Source organism: Ahaetulla prasina, chromosome 5, assembly GCF_028640845.1.
Source record: "Ahaetulla prasina isolate Xishuangbanna chromosome 5, ASM2864084v1, whole genome shotgun sequence".
NCBI lineage: Eukaryota > Metazoa > Chordata > Lepidosauria > Squamata > Colubridae > Ahaetulla > Ahaetulla prasina.
In genome coordinates, this window is record NC_080543.1 from 91,963,061 (window position 1) to 91,981,792 (window position 18,732).

The 18,732-nt window shown below is 42.8% G+C and overlaps 1 protein-coding gene across 1 annotated transcript; it reads left to right on the forward strand.

The window, feature by feature from the left end:
• The first annotated feature begins 11,102 nt into the window (after positions 1 to 11,102).
• Positions 11,103 to 15,772, forward strand: SLC25A6 (solute carrier family 25 member 6). Its single transcript, XM_058186534.1, has 4 exons — positions 11,103 to 11,408; positions 12,832 to 13,318; positions 14,078 to 14,218; positions 15,147 to 15,772. Exons 1-4 carry the CDS (start codon positions 11,298 to 11,300, stop codon positions 15,302 to 15,304), a joined length of 897 nt encoding a protein of 298 aa, XP_058042517.1. The 5' UTR covers positions 11,103 to 11,297; the 3' UTR covers positions 15,305 to 15,772.
• Positions 15,773 to 18,732: the final 2,960 nt, after the last annotated feature.

The following is an 18,732-nucleotide window of genomic DNA, read 5'->3' on the forward strand; positions in this document are numbered from 1 at the left end:
AAATGCTCTGGTTAATGACTATTATTGGGTCCGTGATGGGAAAACACCAGTTGTAATTAAATGCAGAAGTTGAAAAACACATTTAATTTAGGCAAACTACTTTCATATTTCAGTCAGTAATTATTTACATGGGCTTGTCCTTAAAGTCAGCAAGAAGTCAAATTTGAAGAAGGCTACATTTCTTTCTTTGAACATGCTTAATTTACACATTTTCCTGAGGGGGTGAAGAGACTTCCTAGCCTATTTTAAGACTGGATCCAAAATTCAATTTGGAACTGCTCTGGAAGGCCAGTTTGAGTCGATCCCACATCAGAATGAGATAACTTAGTAATGGAGAAAACACAAATAACTGAAATGTGTAGGACAGCCAGTTGATTAGAAAGACATAAAATAGAGTAAATTAAATTGGATTAAGTGCAAGGTTTTGTGTTTCACATCTATAAAAATCATTTTTTTAAAAATGCCCATATGGGCAATGAACATAGTAGCCTATATCTGGGGTGTTAAACTCAATTTCATTGAGGGCGGATCAACATTGTGGTTGTCCTCCAGGGAGTGGAGGAGGTGAAGGGGCATGGCTGGGGTGGTCACAGCTGACTGGGCGTGGCTTGGGGGCCTTGAGTTTGGTACCCTTGATTTATACCGTTTCCCCCAAAGACATCCCCCGATAATAAGCCCAATCGGCTTTTAAGCACATGGCAATAAAGCCAAGCGCTTATTTCAGGGTTCAAAAATAAAGACAGGGTCTTATTTTCGGGAAACACGGTAGCAAGGCGATCCACATCTAAAGTGTTATCGCTACCTTGCATAAAATGACAATTTTTTAAGCTTTAGTGATCAGTTTGGTAGCTTCTTAGACACCTTTGTGTGGCACAGGTGTAGGTCACAAAGGTGGAGGAGCAGGTGCCCTCTGATAGGAGAAGAGAGGCCTTCATTCCTGCAGGCTAAAAGGTCGGTTACTGTCATAACTTCTGTTAGTTATTAGAGGGAAGATACCTTCCTAGAGATAAGCTGCTAATCAGTGGGGCTCCTGGACTCTGGGGAAGCTTCCTTCCTTTTGCAACTCCCTCTCAGAGTGAGGATGAGAGTTTAGGTTAGATTTAGGTGGGGGGGGAGGGCGAGAGGGTGAGAGACGGGCAAAAGGGGGGGGTGAGGATCAGGAGGGGGGGGGGATGGGGATGGGAAAGAAAGTAAAGAAAGGATGGGGAGGGGGAAAGGAAGATGGAGAAGGGGAGGCAAGGGGGCAGAAGTTTTTTGTTTTTTTAAATACCTTTCTGGAAAATGCTCAAGACCTTTCTTAACCGCTCCCCAATTCCTCCATGTTTTCCCTGAAATTAGGACATCATCAGTAGGAACTACCCTGGGAGCCCTTGCAGTAGTCGTTCCATCAGGTTTTGGAACAGCCCTGGTGCCACACTAACCCCAAATTGCAATCGGGTGCACTTGAATGCCCCCTGTGCGTCCAATCGTTTGGGCTTGGCTGTGCGGGCGTCTACTGGCAGTTGTTGGTAGGCTTGGGCCAAGTCTAACTTTGCAAAGACTTGCCCTTGCCCCAAGGAGTGCAATAAATGTTGCACTACGGGAACGGTAGCGCTTTTCTGTAAGGCTTTGTTAAGCGTCGCCTTGTAGTCAGCGCAAATTCTAATTGACCCGTCCGATTTGATGGGGTGACGATTGGCGTCTCCCACTTTGCGTGATCGACTGGCACCAAAACCCCTGATTTATGAGCTTGTCCAGCTCCTTATCAATTTTGGTTTTAGGGCAAAGGACTCTCCTCGCCTTAAGCCTAATGGGGGCTACCTGGGGTCTAAGTTGAAGGAAATAGGGGTCCCCTTGTACTTGCCCAGGCAGTCCTTGAAGACATCTTGAACTCGTTAAAGAGAATGTCTTTCAAATTGCAGTCACTTCTGTAGATGCCAGTCACTCCCATGCCCAGGGCGAAACCAGTCTAGTCCCAACAGACTGGGCAGAGTTCCTTCGGCGATCGTGATGGGCAGGGTCTTTTGTGAGGGCCGTACTCGACTCGGACGGAGGTGGTCCTCGAACAGGGATGCGATTCCCTGGTAGTCGTGGCACTCGTAGCCGCTGTGCTTGCAGATGGCGCCGACGGACGGCAGCGACTTCGCCAGGGTGTCCCAGGACATGATGGTGATCGCTGATCCGTGTCCACTTCAAGCCTGCACCGTACTCCCTCGATCTTGGGCTTTGTGAAAATCTTCTTTTCCACTTTGGTTGAGGCGCGCCTATAATGACAGTCGTTTGGTTAGACTTCGCCTTTCTTGTTTGAACCAATCGCGGGCCGCCTTTCCGGTTCCGCTTTGATTCGATTTGAATTTTCGGCGGGAAGGTTGGGCGCTCTGCAAACCTGAGCTAGTGTCCTTTCTTCCCACACCGCCGGCATGTTGCGTCTTTAAACCTGCAGCGTTGGCGCTGATGCTGCCCTCCGCAGCTTCCGCGTCGTCACGGTCCTCAGTGTCGCGTTTCTCGGTCCGGCAGACCCTTCCTCATCCTCGCCCTCACCTTCGGATTCGGACTGAATCTCCTCCTGGTGTACTGGCGTTGCTGCGCTTCGCCTTGGATTGAAGAGGCTTTTGCAGAGTCTCTGCTGCTTTAGTAGACATTTCGTGTGCTCTGGCCTCGTCCAGGCGGTGGCTAAATCAGGTTGCTCCTGGCTAGCAGTCGTCGCCGTGGCGGATGTCCTGACCCCTCGGATGAGTTGCTCGAGTAGCACCGTCTAAGTCTCGGTATCCGCAGTCCTTGGGCGCTCTTCTTAGCGGCCATGTAGTCACCGATGGACTCGCCCTCCATCTGTCTATCGTTCTCAATTCAAACCGCTGCACGTATTTGGGCGGCGTTGTGCGAAATGGTTCTTCAGTAAAGTCTGCAGAGTCGGCCACGATACCGATTGTATCGGCGTTGGCTCTGCCAGGGCTTCCGCAATCTCGATTACCTCCGGCCCGCAATGGCTTAGGAAATAAGCCCGCTTTGTTATCGGGATCCTGTAGTTCGTTGGCTTCTAGAAAGCTTTGAAGCGGGTCATATGTTCCCATTTCTCCTTGCCGGGTTATGCGGTGCGGGTGGCGTGTTGCCATCTCCCGTTTCTGCCCTGAGTTTGCTGGGTTCGGGACTAGCGTGCTTCAGCTCGGTTCTGGTTCTCCTTAGCCTCGAGATCCCACCTTCGTCGCCAATGTTAAGTTCGGGAAGTAACGAGGCTGGAGACCAGGGTAGTGACAACAGCTCTTTAATATAGGGTGAACCCAGCAGCAGGCTGGGGGAAAAACCTCTCCTTTTATACAGTTCTGCTGGAGGCTTCGTCCAATCAGCAACGTGCTGATTTCCCGCCCAAATATTTAAAGGCACAACTGTTAATACATAACAGAAAGGATTTCATGAAAAGCGAAATGTCTTCAAAACAAAAAAACAAGAAAGTCCAGTTGCCTCCTGAAAAGGCACATTTGAGGTATCAGGAACTGTATAGATTTTAGTAGGATTTCAATTCTATAGTCCAATGGCCCTATTTTGTAATAGTAAAATCCAAGAAATATTATAAGAAAACATAAAAGGAATCTATTCCCCGTCTCCCAACACATACATACAGGTTTGGTGATAGTGATTACACTTATTCAATGTGTGGTCAGGTTTAATAAATAAGCCACATGGCAAAGTACTGATGATGTGATAGAATATGCATCTGCAGAAGCAGTGGGGGAGAATTTTGGCAACAGAGCTTTCCCAGAAAGAGGCTTGGATTAAGAGACTGCAGACCTCAGCTGGTGGAGGAGAGGGAGGATCAAGTGAGCCATGGTAGTGCGGTGGTTAGAATGTAGTATTGCAGGCTGCCGACTGCCAGCAGTTTGACTCTCACCGGCTCAAGGTTGATTCAGCCTCAGACTGAAGCTAGTAAAATGAGGACCCAGATTGTTGGCGGCAATATGCTGACTCTGTAAACCGCTTAGAGAGGGCTGTAAAGCACTGTGAAGTGGTATATAAGTTTAAATGCTATCAGGATAGCCACATCCTAGAATCTCTAAGCAAATAAAAGATTGGGATTGATTTGATCTTGTTATCTCTGGGTTTGTGCCTGATACATGTTATGACTGAGCCCACCGGAAAAACGTAATTTCTAAGGAGCACTAAGACTATAGTTCCTTATATGTGGTACCTTATCCATAATGACTTCTAAATTAAATACAGATTTGTACAACTCCAGGAACAAATGATTGACTCCAAGCTTGCTTAAACATGCTAACATTCTGAACATATTTTCAAATGAAGAGCTATTAAACATTCATATTCTCACTCTATATTACCAGTTGTCTCTTCAGAATAAAAAAAAACACAACTAATTCAGAGGCTACATAATTAAATGGTTAAAATGCCAGCACATTTGCTGTCCTACTGCACAATAGGGCTCTATTCTGAAGTCATGTTTCTATGCAAACAAATGCCCTTCCATTTGAAGAAAATTCAACAGGCAAAAACATGCAAACTAGACAGTGCGAAACTGCTGCCATAATTATTGTTTTCTGTAGTAACCTAACCCCTGGGTGTCAAACTCGCAGCGCGGCGGCATCATGTGACGTATCAGAAATTTTTCTCCCTTCACTAAACGGCATGGGCGTGGCCAGTGCATGATGCATCCGGCCTGTGGGCCATGAGTTTGACAGCCCTGACCTAACCTGTCAAATTTCACTATTAATCCACTTTGCCCTTAACCTCCCCTGAAGGGAGATGAATTTTTTGCTACATCACCAAGAACAGCCAGAGAAGGAAGGAAGGACCTTGCAAGAAGTGCCACTTCTAACTGGTAACAGTTGTGGTGGAGATGGCCTCTGGTGTCTGATTGCTAAGGAGTGCTGTTGAGGTTCTCTCCTCTTCATCTCTGGTCAGGTAAGAAAAGCTGGGGAAGAGTCTAGCCATTAGTTCTATACAACATGTGTATTTAAAGATCAGGAAACAAGAACCTCCAAACAGTGTGCTCTCTCTTCAACAATTCTTCCTTATTCCAATATTTTCAACCATCTTCCCGTGCTCTCCAATCCCCTTCTTTGGGGAAGCTGTCAAGACAATTTGAAAAAGGAAAATAGATTATCTTGGTCGCTGTTTGCAATAATCCAGGCCAGATTATAAAATGGAAATGCTCTGGTTAATGACTATTATTGGGTCCGTGATGGGAAAACACCAGTTGTAATTAAATGCAGAAGTTGAAAAACACATTTAATTTAGGCAAACTACTTTCATATTTCAGTCAGTAATTATTTACATGGGCTTGTCCTTAAAGTCAGCAAGAAGTCAAATTTGAAGAAGGCTACATTTCTTTCTTTGAACATGCTTAATTTACACATTTTCCTGAGGGGGTGAAGAGACTTCCTAGCCTATTTTAAGACTGGATCCAAAATTCAATTTGGAACTGCTCTGGAAGGCCAGTTTGAGTCGATCCCACATCAGAATGAGATAACTTAGTAATGGAGAAAACACAAATAACTGAAATGTGTAGGACAGCCAGTTGATTAGAAAGACATAAAATAGAGTAAATTAAATTGGATTAAGTGCAAGGTTTTGTGTTTCACATCTATAAAAATCATTTTTTTAAAAATGCCCATATGGGCAATGAACATAGTAGCCTATATCTGGGGTGTTAAACTCAATTTCATTGAGGGCCGGATCAGCATTGTGGTTGTCCTCCAGGGAGTGGAGGAGGTGAAGGGGCATGGCTGGGGTGGTCACAGCTGACTGGGCGTGGCTTGGGGGCCTTGAGTTTGGTACCCTTGATTTATACCGTTTCCCCCAAAGACATCCCCCGATAATAAGCCCAATCGGGCTTTTAAGCACATGGCAATAAAGCCAAGCGCTTATTTCAGGGTTCAAAAAAATAAAGACAGGGTCTTATTTTCGGGGAAACACGGTAGCAAGAGGCGATCCACATCTAAAGTGTTATCGCTACCTTGCATAAAATGACAATTTTTTAAGCTTTAGTGATCAGTTTGGTAGCTTCTTAGACACCTTTGTGTGGCACAGGTGTAGGTCACAAAGGTGGAGGAGCAGGTGCCCTCTGATAGGAGAAGAGAGGCCTTCATTCCTGCAGGCTAAAAGGTCGGTTACTGTCATAACTTCTGTTAGTTATTAGAGGGAAGATACCTTCCTAGAGATAAGCTGCTAATCAGTGGGGCTCCTGGACTCTGGGGAAGCTTCCTTCCTTTTGCAACTCCCTCTCAGAGTGAGGATGAGAGTTTAGGTTAGATTTAGGTTGGGGGTGAGGGCGAGAGGGTGAGAGACAGGCTAAAGGGGAGGGTGAGGATCAGGATCGGGGGGGGATGGGGATGGGAAAGAAAGTAAAGAAAGGATGGGGAGGGGGAAAGGAAGATGGAGAAGGGGAGGCAAGGGGGCAGAAGTTTTTTTGTTTTTTTTTAAATACCTTTCTGGAAAAGATCACGTTAGGCTCTCCAGAAGCTGCTCTTCCTTAAATTTGCCTCCATTTTAGAGGCCTAAAGGCGAATGGCTGATCTCCAAATGGGCATGACCTTGCTGTGTCCCACAAACTAGCCTCCCTCTTGGCCTCCACCACCTCTCATGGACGTTGCGGGAATAACCCGGAAGTCAGAGGGGGCTGGTGCCCAGGGCAAAGCATGCAAAGTGTCCATCAGCCTGTCCCGCTGCACTGCACGAAGCCCCTTCCCCTTCCTCTACCGCCCCTCCTCACCCCCCATCCTGGCAACTCTTTCACTAGCCCCTGCAGCTCCAAGAGCAGCTAGTAGTGGCATGTCTGCTGTCGTGCCAGATTGTCTCTGGCCAAGCCTTCTTCTCTGGCAGGGATACCGCCCATCTCACCCTCTGTGAACACAAAGGCAGCTCCAAAGCACTCAATTGATGGCAGGGCTGGGTGTGTGTGTGCAAAGTGCATGGTGGCTTCTCGTGTGAGCCTGCAGATACCCCCTCCTTATCCCATCCCCTCCGCGGAGCCAAGATGGAAGGCGGATTCCTCCGCCTTGTGGGGCTCACCAAACAGAACTCGTCCAGTGCTTTCTCCTTTCTTTTTTCTTCCAGTACTGTCCTATTAGTAATCTTCCTGCTGTTATTAGATTTAAAATCAATTTAGTCTCAATTACTATACAGTCCGTAATAATTCCCAACAGAAAAAATTGCGGCAGGAACTTTATCTTCTTTTTCAAAACATTTTGTAAAATCCACCAAATTTTTATCCAAAAGGCCTTTATATACTTACAAGTCCACCAAATATGAAAATATGTAGCGTCATCACAATTACATCTCCAACATTCTGCTTGCATATCTGGATACATACACGATAATTTCTTAGGATCTAAATGCCATCTATAAAACATTTTATAAAAATTTTCCCTCAAATTCTGTGCCTGCGTGAATTTAACATTTCTAACCCAATTTTTTCCCCAAGTTTCCAATAATATTGGCTCTTGAAAATTTTGTGCCCACTTTATCATATAGTCCTTTACCAAGTCCCTTTCAGAATCTATTTCAAGTAACACATTATACAATCTCTTTATATGCTCCCGAGACTGATTTCTAATTTGCTTTACCAAATTTCCCTCGTTCTGCTCTATACCAATTTTCTGATCTTCCTTCCATCTAGCATGTAGTTGCTCATATTGTCCTTTCTTATCTGCTGTCCCTAAAGTGCCCGGGCAGAGGACGGTTGGGGTCTCCTTCAGGGATTTCCAGCTTGCATATTGATTGATGCGACCTAAACCTGCATTTCACAGCCATGTTCTGTTTGTTGCTGGCTCAGATTCCGTTGATAGCTTACAAGCCTGCGAAATCACATCTCCCCTTCCCCTCTCCCCCCCCACCCCAGCCTGAACAGTCCCTCTTGTTTGATGAGTGCTTGGAAAAGTTGCATCTGAGTCTCCATTCTTGTGCTCTCCAGCCTGCTCCGCTCCAGCCATAGCCTTGGGGCTCCCCAGCAGCTGCCCCTCCTCCCCAGCCCTTCACCTGGGTAACCAGCCTATCCCTTCAGCCACTACTCCATGATTCTTGTGCTCCCCTGCCTGTTCCGCACCTGGCAGCAGCAGCTGCTCCAGCCTCTGCCTCAGGGCTACCCAGTAGCCGCAGTGTGCCCCGCCTCACCCTCTCCCCGAGCAGGGGGCTGCCACCACTGCCAGGAGCATAGCAGGTAGGGTTGCACGAGAATCATGGGACAGCGGCTGGAGAAGCAGGCTGGCCACCCAGGTGGAGGGCTGGCACAGTGGGGGCAGTGAGGAGGGAGAAGCCGCAGGGCTGCCATCTCCTGGGGAGAGCAGGCTGCTGACAGTGGCAGCAATGGTGGCTGCGTTCCTGATCAGCAAGGAAGGGGAGGTGATGGGGGCTAAGGGGCAAATGATGGACGAGGCAACGCTGGCCTGCTTCCTGCGTGCCCTCCAGGATAGCGTGGGCCGGGTCTAAGCGACACGGGCCGGCCCCTTACGATTTCCAGAAAGGCCATGCGGGCTGGATCCAATCACGTTGGCCTTGAGTTTGACACCCCTGGACTATATGATGTATAATCTAGAAATCTAGAAAAAGCATATAGTTTGTCTACACACATACAAAAAAAATATTGTTACAAAACAATTAGAAATCAAGAATCAAACTTGTTAGAAAAAAGAAGTCTTCTCAGATGTTTCCAATGTTTAATTTTTCAGCATGTATATAACTCAAAGGAAATACAAATTAACATTTAGTCAATAATACATGAAAATTTGTGTCCCTTAACAAGCCTATTCTGTAGTCTAGGCACTTGGTAAGATCAGTTACACCAAAAGAAGCATCACAATATTAAGTACCAATGAGCCAAATTTCTGTTAGAAAAGTATACTCAGTGACTAAAGGCTTGATTGTGATTAGTGCAAAGAATAATAAAATCAAGAAATCATTGTGATGGAGTATAGGTAGTCTTCAACTCACAACAATTTGTTTAGTGACTAGTTGGAAGTTAAAAAGGCACTGAAAAACATTACTTACAATCATTTTTTACACTTGAAGCATCCCCATGGTCACATGATCAAAATTCAGATCCTTGGCAACTAGCTTATATTTATGATGGCTGCAGTGTCCCAGGGTAATACGTTCCCTTTTTTGCAACTTAACAAGCCAAGTCAATGGGGGAACCAGATTCACTTAATAACTGTGTTACCAACTTAACAGCAGTGATTCACTTAACAACTGTAGCAAGAAAAGTCATAAAATGGGGCAAAACTCACTTAACAACTGTCTTGCTTAGCACCAGAAATTGATTGTAAGTCAAGGACTATCTGTAGATCATTTACAGTTAATTCTACTAAGAATTTTACCTTGATAGACAATTTTCAGCAAATTTCAATATGTGGTCTTATAAAAAGAAAGCAGTGGGTTGCAAAAAGTTATTACCATTTGTCCTCATTACCTATTTCCTTTTATTTTCAGGCCTTGACATGTTTTCAATGGGTGAACACTTATTATAAATTCAAGGTATAATATCATGCCTCTTTCAAGACAAAGTTAAAGATGAAACTGTTATGGTGATAGATCGTTCCCCGAATGGGTTCGAATTTCCCGGCTGGGAGAGCCTCTCCAGCAGATAGGAGCGTTGCCGATGTATTAGAAGAATTGAGATGGAAGCGAGCTGCATGAAAGCAAGGTTTCTTTATTTTGCAGGAAGACGAATCCAGCAAGCTGCATGGACCAGCGTTCCTGGGAGCTGACAACCATATACAGTAAGTGTACACTTTTTATACCCCTTTTCCCTTTACATTTTTTTGTTTTGGGAGCGCTTGATGGGTTTCTCTTTTGTGTATGTGCTTGCTAAGTTTTCTGTGTTTTGTCTTGCTGATTATTTTAATGTGGGTGGGTTTCATGTTCAGGTGTGTGTTCCGGTTTAATCTGTTCATTCTAACGATTTGATTACCTCAAGTGTTCTCAAGCATTCTCCCTCCGGTTAGTTGTTTTTCATGTGCTTTGCCTGGAGTTAATCTATTTGTTAGGCTTGTGATTGAATCTTGTCTTTTACTTGAGCTAATCTATTTCTTTATTCTGTGTCTGTATGACCTGATTATTTCCTTTCCTGTATGTCTTGGTATTGTCTTTAGTAAATTGCTCTTAAACAGCCTTGATGTTTCTGTATTTTGTGGGTTTTTCCCTGGCCAGATTTAATTCTGAGTCACTGTCTTTTGTTATTATGATGCTCCCTGGCTTGGTTTCCCTTTGCTCAACACTGCCTAGGTGAAGTTCCCTTCCTACAATGGTTTCAATAAATGTAAGACTTTATTAAACATTGGGACTGGGATTCCCTTCTAATTCTTTAGCAAAACTTTGGTGTTCCTCCAACTCCAAAATTCTTTTAGAAGAAATTTCGGATTAATTTTATTCACCAAAGGCTACATCTTGGTAGAGGGACATAGTACTGTATTAATTCAACCTATGGCTTTCCTGAACTCTGCATTAATAAGATAGCACAGGAGAAAGATAAGGAAAGTAAGATAAATAGATATGAGTTCTGTAAATATTCCTAAATGTTTTAACTGTCCCAGTTGATGGAGAAAACAAATTCACTATCAAAGTAGAAATATATCTTTGTAGCAACTAATAGCTACCAGGGAAAAAGAAAATATCCAATATTTGCAACAGTTTATAATGGACTGCAGTAGCTCACAAGCAGTACTGTAACGTTGTAATACTCCGTTCCTTCTGCTATTATCCACTTTATTACTTGAAGGTCGTGTTTGGGTATAAACGTGGGAACTAACGGCAACAGCAGCCATCTAAGGATCAACTCAGTAACTGACTCCAATCGAAGGGGTCATAATAAACTGGTTAGCGGGATGACTTCGAATCCGTTTCGATTACAGTCACGGGATACCAAAGACTGACCTGGAAGCAAACCCGAATGCATCCAATGTACCTTTAAAAATAAATGTTAGCCGCCGCCGCCGCCCGAACCGTCTGGAGCTGCTTCCCCCGAGGGCCGCAATCTTAGTGGGGGGGGGGGGGGAGAGGCGTCTTGACTTGCCCTCCACGTGGCTCCACATCCTCGGCTTCCTCCCATTCAAAGGCACCTCAGCTGGGAAGAGGGCGAGGAAGGCCTCGGAGGGACCGAAGGGAAACGCAGCCGTCCGGCACAGCCCGCCTCTCTTCGTCGGGCCCGCCAATGGCGCCCAGCGGGCGGAGCTTCCCGAGCCGGCCATTTAGCTCCCGAGCGGAGGCAGCCCTTCCCTTTCGGTGTCTTGCGCTGCGGCCGCAACGACAGAGCGCCCCGTTTCCCAGCCCCTCCCTTCGGTACCACCCGGCGGCTCCGATCTACTCCTGCAGCCATGACAGAGCAGGCCATCTCCTTCGCCAAGGACTTCCTCGCGGGCGGCATCGCTGCAGCCATCAGCAAAACGGCGGTGGCCCCCATCGAGCGGGTCAAGCTCTTGCTTCAGGTCAGGCCCGCCGAGCGCGTGGCGGGACGTGGGGGGGGGGAGGAGAAGAGAAGCTCTAGGGAGGGGGCACCCTCCGTCCCTCCACGACTCTCGGCTATAGAGAGAGGGGGACGGAGCGGCTCTGCTGTAGGGACAACGGAGGCACCGCTCGCTCCGCGTGGCGGCCGCTTCAGGTCACTGTCAAATCGTCTCCCTTCTTTTGAATCGCGTGACCGGAGGAGGTAGCCGGGACGGGTGGAAAACGGGTAGCGGGATCCTTGGGGTAGGGTGGGGTGGGCGAGGGCGTTGACTCGCATTCGCATCCGTCCCCTGCTCGCGTTTCCCGCTGGATCTCCTTTGAGTTGGAAGAAAGGGCGGGAACAAGAGAGGTCGAACGAAGGAAAGTGGGAACCGGCCGCCATTTTTCTTCCGGCGACGTGCCTTTGATTGACAGGGCGACAGACGTATAGGTCCCTAGCAGACAGGGAGAGGATGCGCTGGGGCTTTCGTCTCTTCCCGCTTATATATCTCGCGTGACTTGGCAGAAGCGCAAGGCTCTGCGGAGTCACGTTTCTAATGCGGCGGTTGGATTAACCCCGCCCCTTTGCTACCTAGTCGCTGGTTTCGTTGTAGGCTGGCGTCCGCCTTGTATTTTTAAATGCTGTTACTTCCCGTTTAGGAGAGTAGAGGATGTCTCTGAGCCATAGAGACGAAGTTATTACTATCCCCTTTTGCAGGCCATTCTTTTTCCTTTTTTACCAAACTCACACATATCGTTCCATGCAGTTTATCACTTATTCTGAATTTATTGAGTCAATTTATATGGCTGCATGTTCACCAGGCGAATATGAACTGCTTCCAAAGGATAATGTCAAATACGAATGAAAAAGGATAAAATAATATAATATTCTGAGTGTTTTTGCAACCTGCATTAATAGGAGAGTCCTAAATTCCTAGACTTTAGAAAGGTATATGAGTTTTGTTCAAAATTGTGTAGGTTTTGAAATCAGGTAAAATTATTTACATGGCTTTTTAAAACTCATACGGGAGAAATGTGTAGAGAAATTTTAAGGTGGTTGAATTTTTCTATGCAGAAACTGTCCAGATATGTTTATACCATCTCTAAGGGGTTTGGAAAAAGTCTGTCCTGAAATCTTGAAAAACACTGACAGTATCATTAACAATGGACTAGGTAGATCAATGATTTCAAGGCAGCTTACCATGTGTTACTACAAAGTTACTGTTGACAAGTTTACGGTTACTACGAAGACAATAAAATGTAATAATGGTAGTTTTCCCAAGCAGCAGTACTTTCTTACGCTCACATAATGCTCCTACCCTGTCCTTTTAGATTCAGATCACACTATCATAAATTTAATTTCATATGTTGCTTCAGAAAGAAAAATACATCTAATTTAGAGTTATTATAAAACTTTTCTTATAGGTGCAACATGCAAGTAAGCAGATTGCTGCTGATAAACATTACAAAGGAATCATTGATTGTGTAGTCCGCATTCCCAAAGAGCAAGGAATGTTGTCCTTCTGGCGTGGAAATTTTGCCAATGTTATTAGATACTTCCCAACTCAGGCACTGAACTTTGCCTTCAAGGATAAGTATAAGCAAGTGTTTTTAGGAGGAGTAGACAAACATACACAGTTCTGGAGATATTTTGCTGGTAACCTGGCCTCAGGTGGTGCAGCTGGAGCTACCTCCCTCTGCTTTGTCTATCCTTTGGATTTTGCGAGAACCCGCCTGGCAGCTGATGTTGGAAAAGCTGGTGCTGACAGAGAATTCACAGGTCTGGGAAATTGTCTCATGAAAATCTTCAGGTCTGATGGCCTGCGTGGCTTATATCAAGGCTTCAATGTCTCTGTTCAGGGCATAATCATCTATAGAGCTGCTTATTTTGGAATCTATGATACAGCAAAAGGTAAGTAAAATATTCAGGCTGATCTTGACAAATAACCTAGCATACGCTTTTGAAATGTTTCTGATTGGTAAAGATTATAGTCGTGGGATTCAATTGCTAAAATATGATCAGTTGTGTGGTATGATATTTGGAAAGACCTTTTAAATTTCAGTGGGCTAAGATACAGAAATGAAAGAAAAGTGACTTGATATCTAATCTCAAAAACAATTTTCAAAATTTTGAGGGTGGCATCCACTCAAAATAGTTTATTATTTTGATACTGATTCTGTGATCCCCACCCCCCCTAGACATACAATTCAAAGATAAGATAAATAAAAACAGTTAAAATATTCTGTTGAACTGAAGAAACCTTGTGGTTCTCTGAATTTGGTTTCATTTCATTACTCGACTATGTAACATAATCAGTACTTATTAATGGTATTGACAATGTTACCGAGTTGACTAATGAAGCATCTGCAAACAAACAAGTTCAGGGGCACCAAGGACTCCACAGCTCAATTATATTCTCTTCTTTATTTTATTAAGGCTAAAAAATGCCTGGCTAAAGAAAGTCTTGTTATCTTTCCTTAAAGTGGAAAAAATAAGACTAAACATGGTTTTACTATTACCACTAGCTGTAATTGATGTGGAATGATCACCTGCTTATTAAACGCTCATCCTGTTGTAAATAAAATAATTGATATTATTATTAATTTTATTTTACATACCTTTGGACACTCTTAAATGATGCTTCTAAATTTTATTTTTGTTATATTACAGGTATGTTGCCAGATCCTAGGAATACTCATATTGTGATAAGCTGGATGATTGCACAAACAGTGACTGCAGTAGCTGGCGTGGTCTCCTATCCCTTTGACACAGTGCGACGTCGAATGATGATGCAGTCTGGGCGTAAAGCAGGTAAATAGAACTTGCTTATAAACTTTGAAACAGGATGGGGTGCTTTTTTCCCCCTATTGATGTGTTGTGTGCTCTGTTTAAATATAAACCTCATTCACAGTTAATGTTATTGGTTAAGACTTAAGTATGTATTAAGTCATTCAGTGCTAGCAGCTTGATAGAATCATGTCTTCAGTTGAATTGCACTACAGATGTGCTGCATTCTGGTAAATGGAATTGTACTTCTGGTCTGCTGTTTACCTGTATCCCTTAAATAAATATTGTCTAACAGAGATTTCTCCCCCACAATCTCCTTGTTCTCACCCAGCTCCTCAAACACAACAAACCCTCTGATGTGAACTCAAAAGATTCCTTTATTAGGAATGTTTCTCTTGCAGGCTAACAAGCCTGGTTGGCCAGAAGATGAATAGTTGTCTGCCACACCTATTCATCTCTGCCCCCTGCCTTTTATCCCAGTGCTAGTAGGGTGGGGCCTCTCTAGCAGTGGTGGCTGTTCCTTCCCCAGGATTGGCCAATGGCTTTCTACTGCTCTCCTCTTCTTTACCTTTGTGCAGACATTTGTCAGGCACTGGACCCAGCTGTTCCTCCTCTTCCTCATCAGCCACCTACAGACCTAGGGCTGTTGACTCCCTATCTGAGGGCTGATGGATGGCCCAGGCTCCACCTTGGTGTGTCTCTCTGCCAGCTCCATTCCCTCTTCCCCCTTGGAGCTCCCAGGTTGCCCTGATGCTGACAGTGACTCCCACGCTGTCGCCTCTGATTTGGCTGCTGGAGGAACAGGCCACAACACCTATAATAAATGAATGTAACAGAACTATTTGGTGGGTGTGTTATTGAAACGATGAATTCTGGGTAACTTTTTATTTCTTGGGATCTTGCTATGTTTGTACCTAAGTAATTCAAAAGAATCAATTTATTTTCCCCACAGCTGACATTATGTACTCCGGAACAATTGACTGTTGGAAGAAGATTGCAAGAGATGAAGGTGGAAAGGCTTTCTTCAAAGGCGCGTGGTCTAATGTTCTTCGAGGCATGGGTGGTGCATTTGTGCTTGTGTTGTATGATGAGTTCAAGAAAGTCATTTAAACAAAATTTTATTAGAAATGTAAGTTAAATTGACAGATCATGTAGAATAACTTGCCATTATGGACCACTGACTTAAAAAAATTCCTACTCAGTCTTATTTATCGGGGCCAGATCATGTTTAAGTAGGACTAGAAACTGCCTTCAGTGAACTGATGTACATTATACTGGCATCAGAACAGACAGTCCAGTTCATTGGATTTGTCTTGTATTTGATGTTGGTTATAGTAGCTACAGTTCAGGGTCCAAGGAAGCTGATCTGCTTTTGTCTGAAAATCAGCTAAAAGTTTCAAGTCCTGTCTTAAAAGGACCATAAAAATCATGTTTTGAAAAATGAAAAATATTCATTTAGCCTATCGTGTTTTCCACTTGTACTTAAGCACTATGTACTGTTTGCACAGCTGAACATCTAGCATTTGTGTTCTCCAATTTGGGGCATTCTGTGAACAATAAACATAATTATGTGTCGAATTTATGACTACTAAATCTTGAGTTTTAGGGTCAGCCTCACCATGCAATAAAATGTGGTTTACTGATCTCGGGTAGCATTTATGCATGTGCATATCCACCTGCACAAAAAGGGGGAGTGGGATAAAGTAAGGAAAGAACAAGTATGGTGAGACATTTTAAAATGCTGTCCTGTGGTGTGTGTTGGGGGAGAGTATTGTAGTTGGATTCTTGGACATAATCACTCTTTTAATAAGATATGCTTGTATAGGCCTTCAGAAGTTTTCATCATGCTTTTATAAAAATGGTAAAATGGTTTGAAATAGGAACCCATTGTGAATATGGAGAAAACATAGCTTGAAAATAGTAATGCAATGGTTAAGCAGCGTGCATATAGGGATGCTAATGATTATAGATCACCTCTAAGAATAAGTAGAAAGCTATGGGGAAAATGTCATGTACATGCTTTGTAAAGTAGCACATGTATGTGGCATTAGATGAAACAGTTGTATGGGTCTTTAATTATTTGAAGAAAGATATCTTACTCATGTTCCCACATGGCATTTGTATGCTTTTACACTGTATTATTAAAAAACAAGTAGCTATTAGAAGTGTTCGTATTGGTATTGATATTTAGAATATTGAATAATAAATTTAAGTATGACATCAGAGAAATTAGAATTTTCTATTAATTTAGATCAGGTTTAAAGGATGATGGTACAATGAAAGAATTTGACTTTCCAGCTCCAGAATTTGCAAAAAGGGTGAAGAGAGACATATTGTAACGGATGTGTATTATCTAGTATTATTTTGAATGAAGGCCAAATGTTCTTTTTTTTTTTTAGTTTATTGTATTTAGCCTATATACTTGTGGATAAGCCCATCTACAAATAAGCCAAAGCCAATTTTGAGGTGTGTTTTGGGACCCAAAATAATTACTGTATACATTACTTAATTGGTAATTATCAGAAAAAAATTATATGGCCATTAAACTGTGGTATGTAACAAAATTAAAAGTGAAAATGGACCTGGAAAATTGTATTAAAAACTGGCCAAAAGTCCTCTACGGACATCGACAGATAAACACACAGACAATCTGTTGTTGAAACTAAAGAAGTTTTCATTCCAGAATTATATAATGATGTCTTGCAATGCCTTCATAATGTATTCTTTGTGTCCAATTCGTAAGTAAAGTCATGAACAGTTTTGAGTTTCAGGCAAAAATGTGATAGTAGACTTTGTTGGGCAATATATTGAAATGTATCTCCATTAAGGCAATTGGCAGCTGATTTTTACTAAATATTAAAAATTAAGTACTTTTTTTGCTATTGAAAAGTAAAAAGTCATATCTTAAACTGGTCTTTGTTGATTTACAAAAACAAGATATATAACCTCATCCCAAAAGTTACTAAATATATCTAGTTCATCAACTCCATCATATAAAAGTGCAGTCAAAGGGCTCTGAAAAGTTTAATAAAACCAAGAAAAGAGCAGCCAAAAATGTTAATTTGAAAAGGGTACAAGAGGAATACCAGACTGTCAGTCTATCACACATCATATAGCAGAATTATTGTGCAGTGTTCCACACAGACCTGTTGTATCTTCCTAATTTTCTGCAATAAAATTATTTACCTAATTATGTGTTTGCTTGGGAATGTGATGGTAGCAGGAAGCTCTGATAGTCACAGTTTTGGAGTCTCATCTGATCTTTCAAATATTTAATGTGGAGCTTGAAAGCTGTAATAGCATCAGTATTAAATAACACATTTTTAAATAAATTGTCAATAATCTAGAATATAAATAAATTCAATAGGTCAATGTATTGCTTAAACAAGTTACCCCATTATTTGATATCTAAAGAGGATCAAATCTTGCATAATAATTTCAAGATGTGAGGGGTCTTTGGTCCTCTCTGAGTTAAGTTTTCTTGCAGACATTACTCATTAGGTAACAGTGCTATTAAGAGAGGTTTTTGCTCTGACTCCTCACTGAGGAGAGCAAATTCCACTCCTTACTACGGTGGCACTGATGATGTTACCTAGTTTGGGTAATGAAATATCTGCAAGAAAACAACTAAGCTCAGAGAATACCAAGGACCCCTCATTTCAACCCTGAGCTACACATTCTTTATTGGTGTTCAAGATGTATCTTGTACTATTAAATGAAGGAACAGAAAACAATGATAATCATTTATCAACAGTTCAAACATCCCAAGTATTCTACAATTCTTAAGGCTGTGTTTTGAAATGAGCATACATGTTTTCTGTATTTAGCATAATTTTCAATGTTAAACCATTGTTAAAATATTGAAAATGTTAAAGCATACAAAAATATGAGTTTTGAGGTAGTGCCGTGGATGCATTCACAAAATGTGTAGCATGAGCTTGCCACTCAACTGTAGTGATATTGCCACTTGGAAAACAACCCCTTTCTTGTGAAACATATTTATTCATGTTGCTATTTTAAACACATAAATGTTGTATAAGTTGAAAATTTTAGGAACCAAAATACACACACACACACACACACACACACACACACAGAACCAAAATACTGGTACCATGAAAAATGTCCCACCCTTGGATAAGCCAAGTAGTAAACAAATTGTATTTATTGAAATATGAAAACGGACAAATTGAAAAAAATGAGAACTTATCCATGAATGGACTTATCCGTGAGTATATATGGTACCTTCCCTTAATGATTTATCTGTCCAAAGTACTAACAGAATTTGCTTGTGCAAATTCTCCCACATTCAAGCATCCACAGGGAAAATTAAAAAAAAAAAGTTTGTTCCCTTTGCACAGATGAATCTAGCCAGACCTGGGCATTTTATGTCTCCAGGACTACATCCAGCTCTTTGGCTGCTCTTTTACTTTTATTTTGAAAGTGACTTTAAATTCAATATATGTGTGTGTCTGTGCATGCTTATGTACCTTCATATCAGGGGTGGGTTCTATTTACCTTTACTACCATTTGCAACG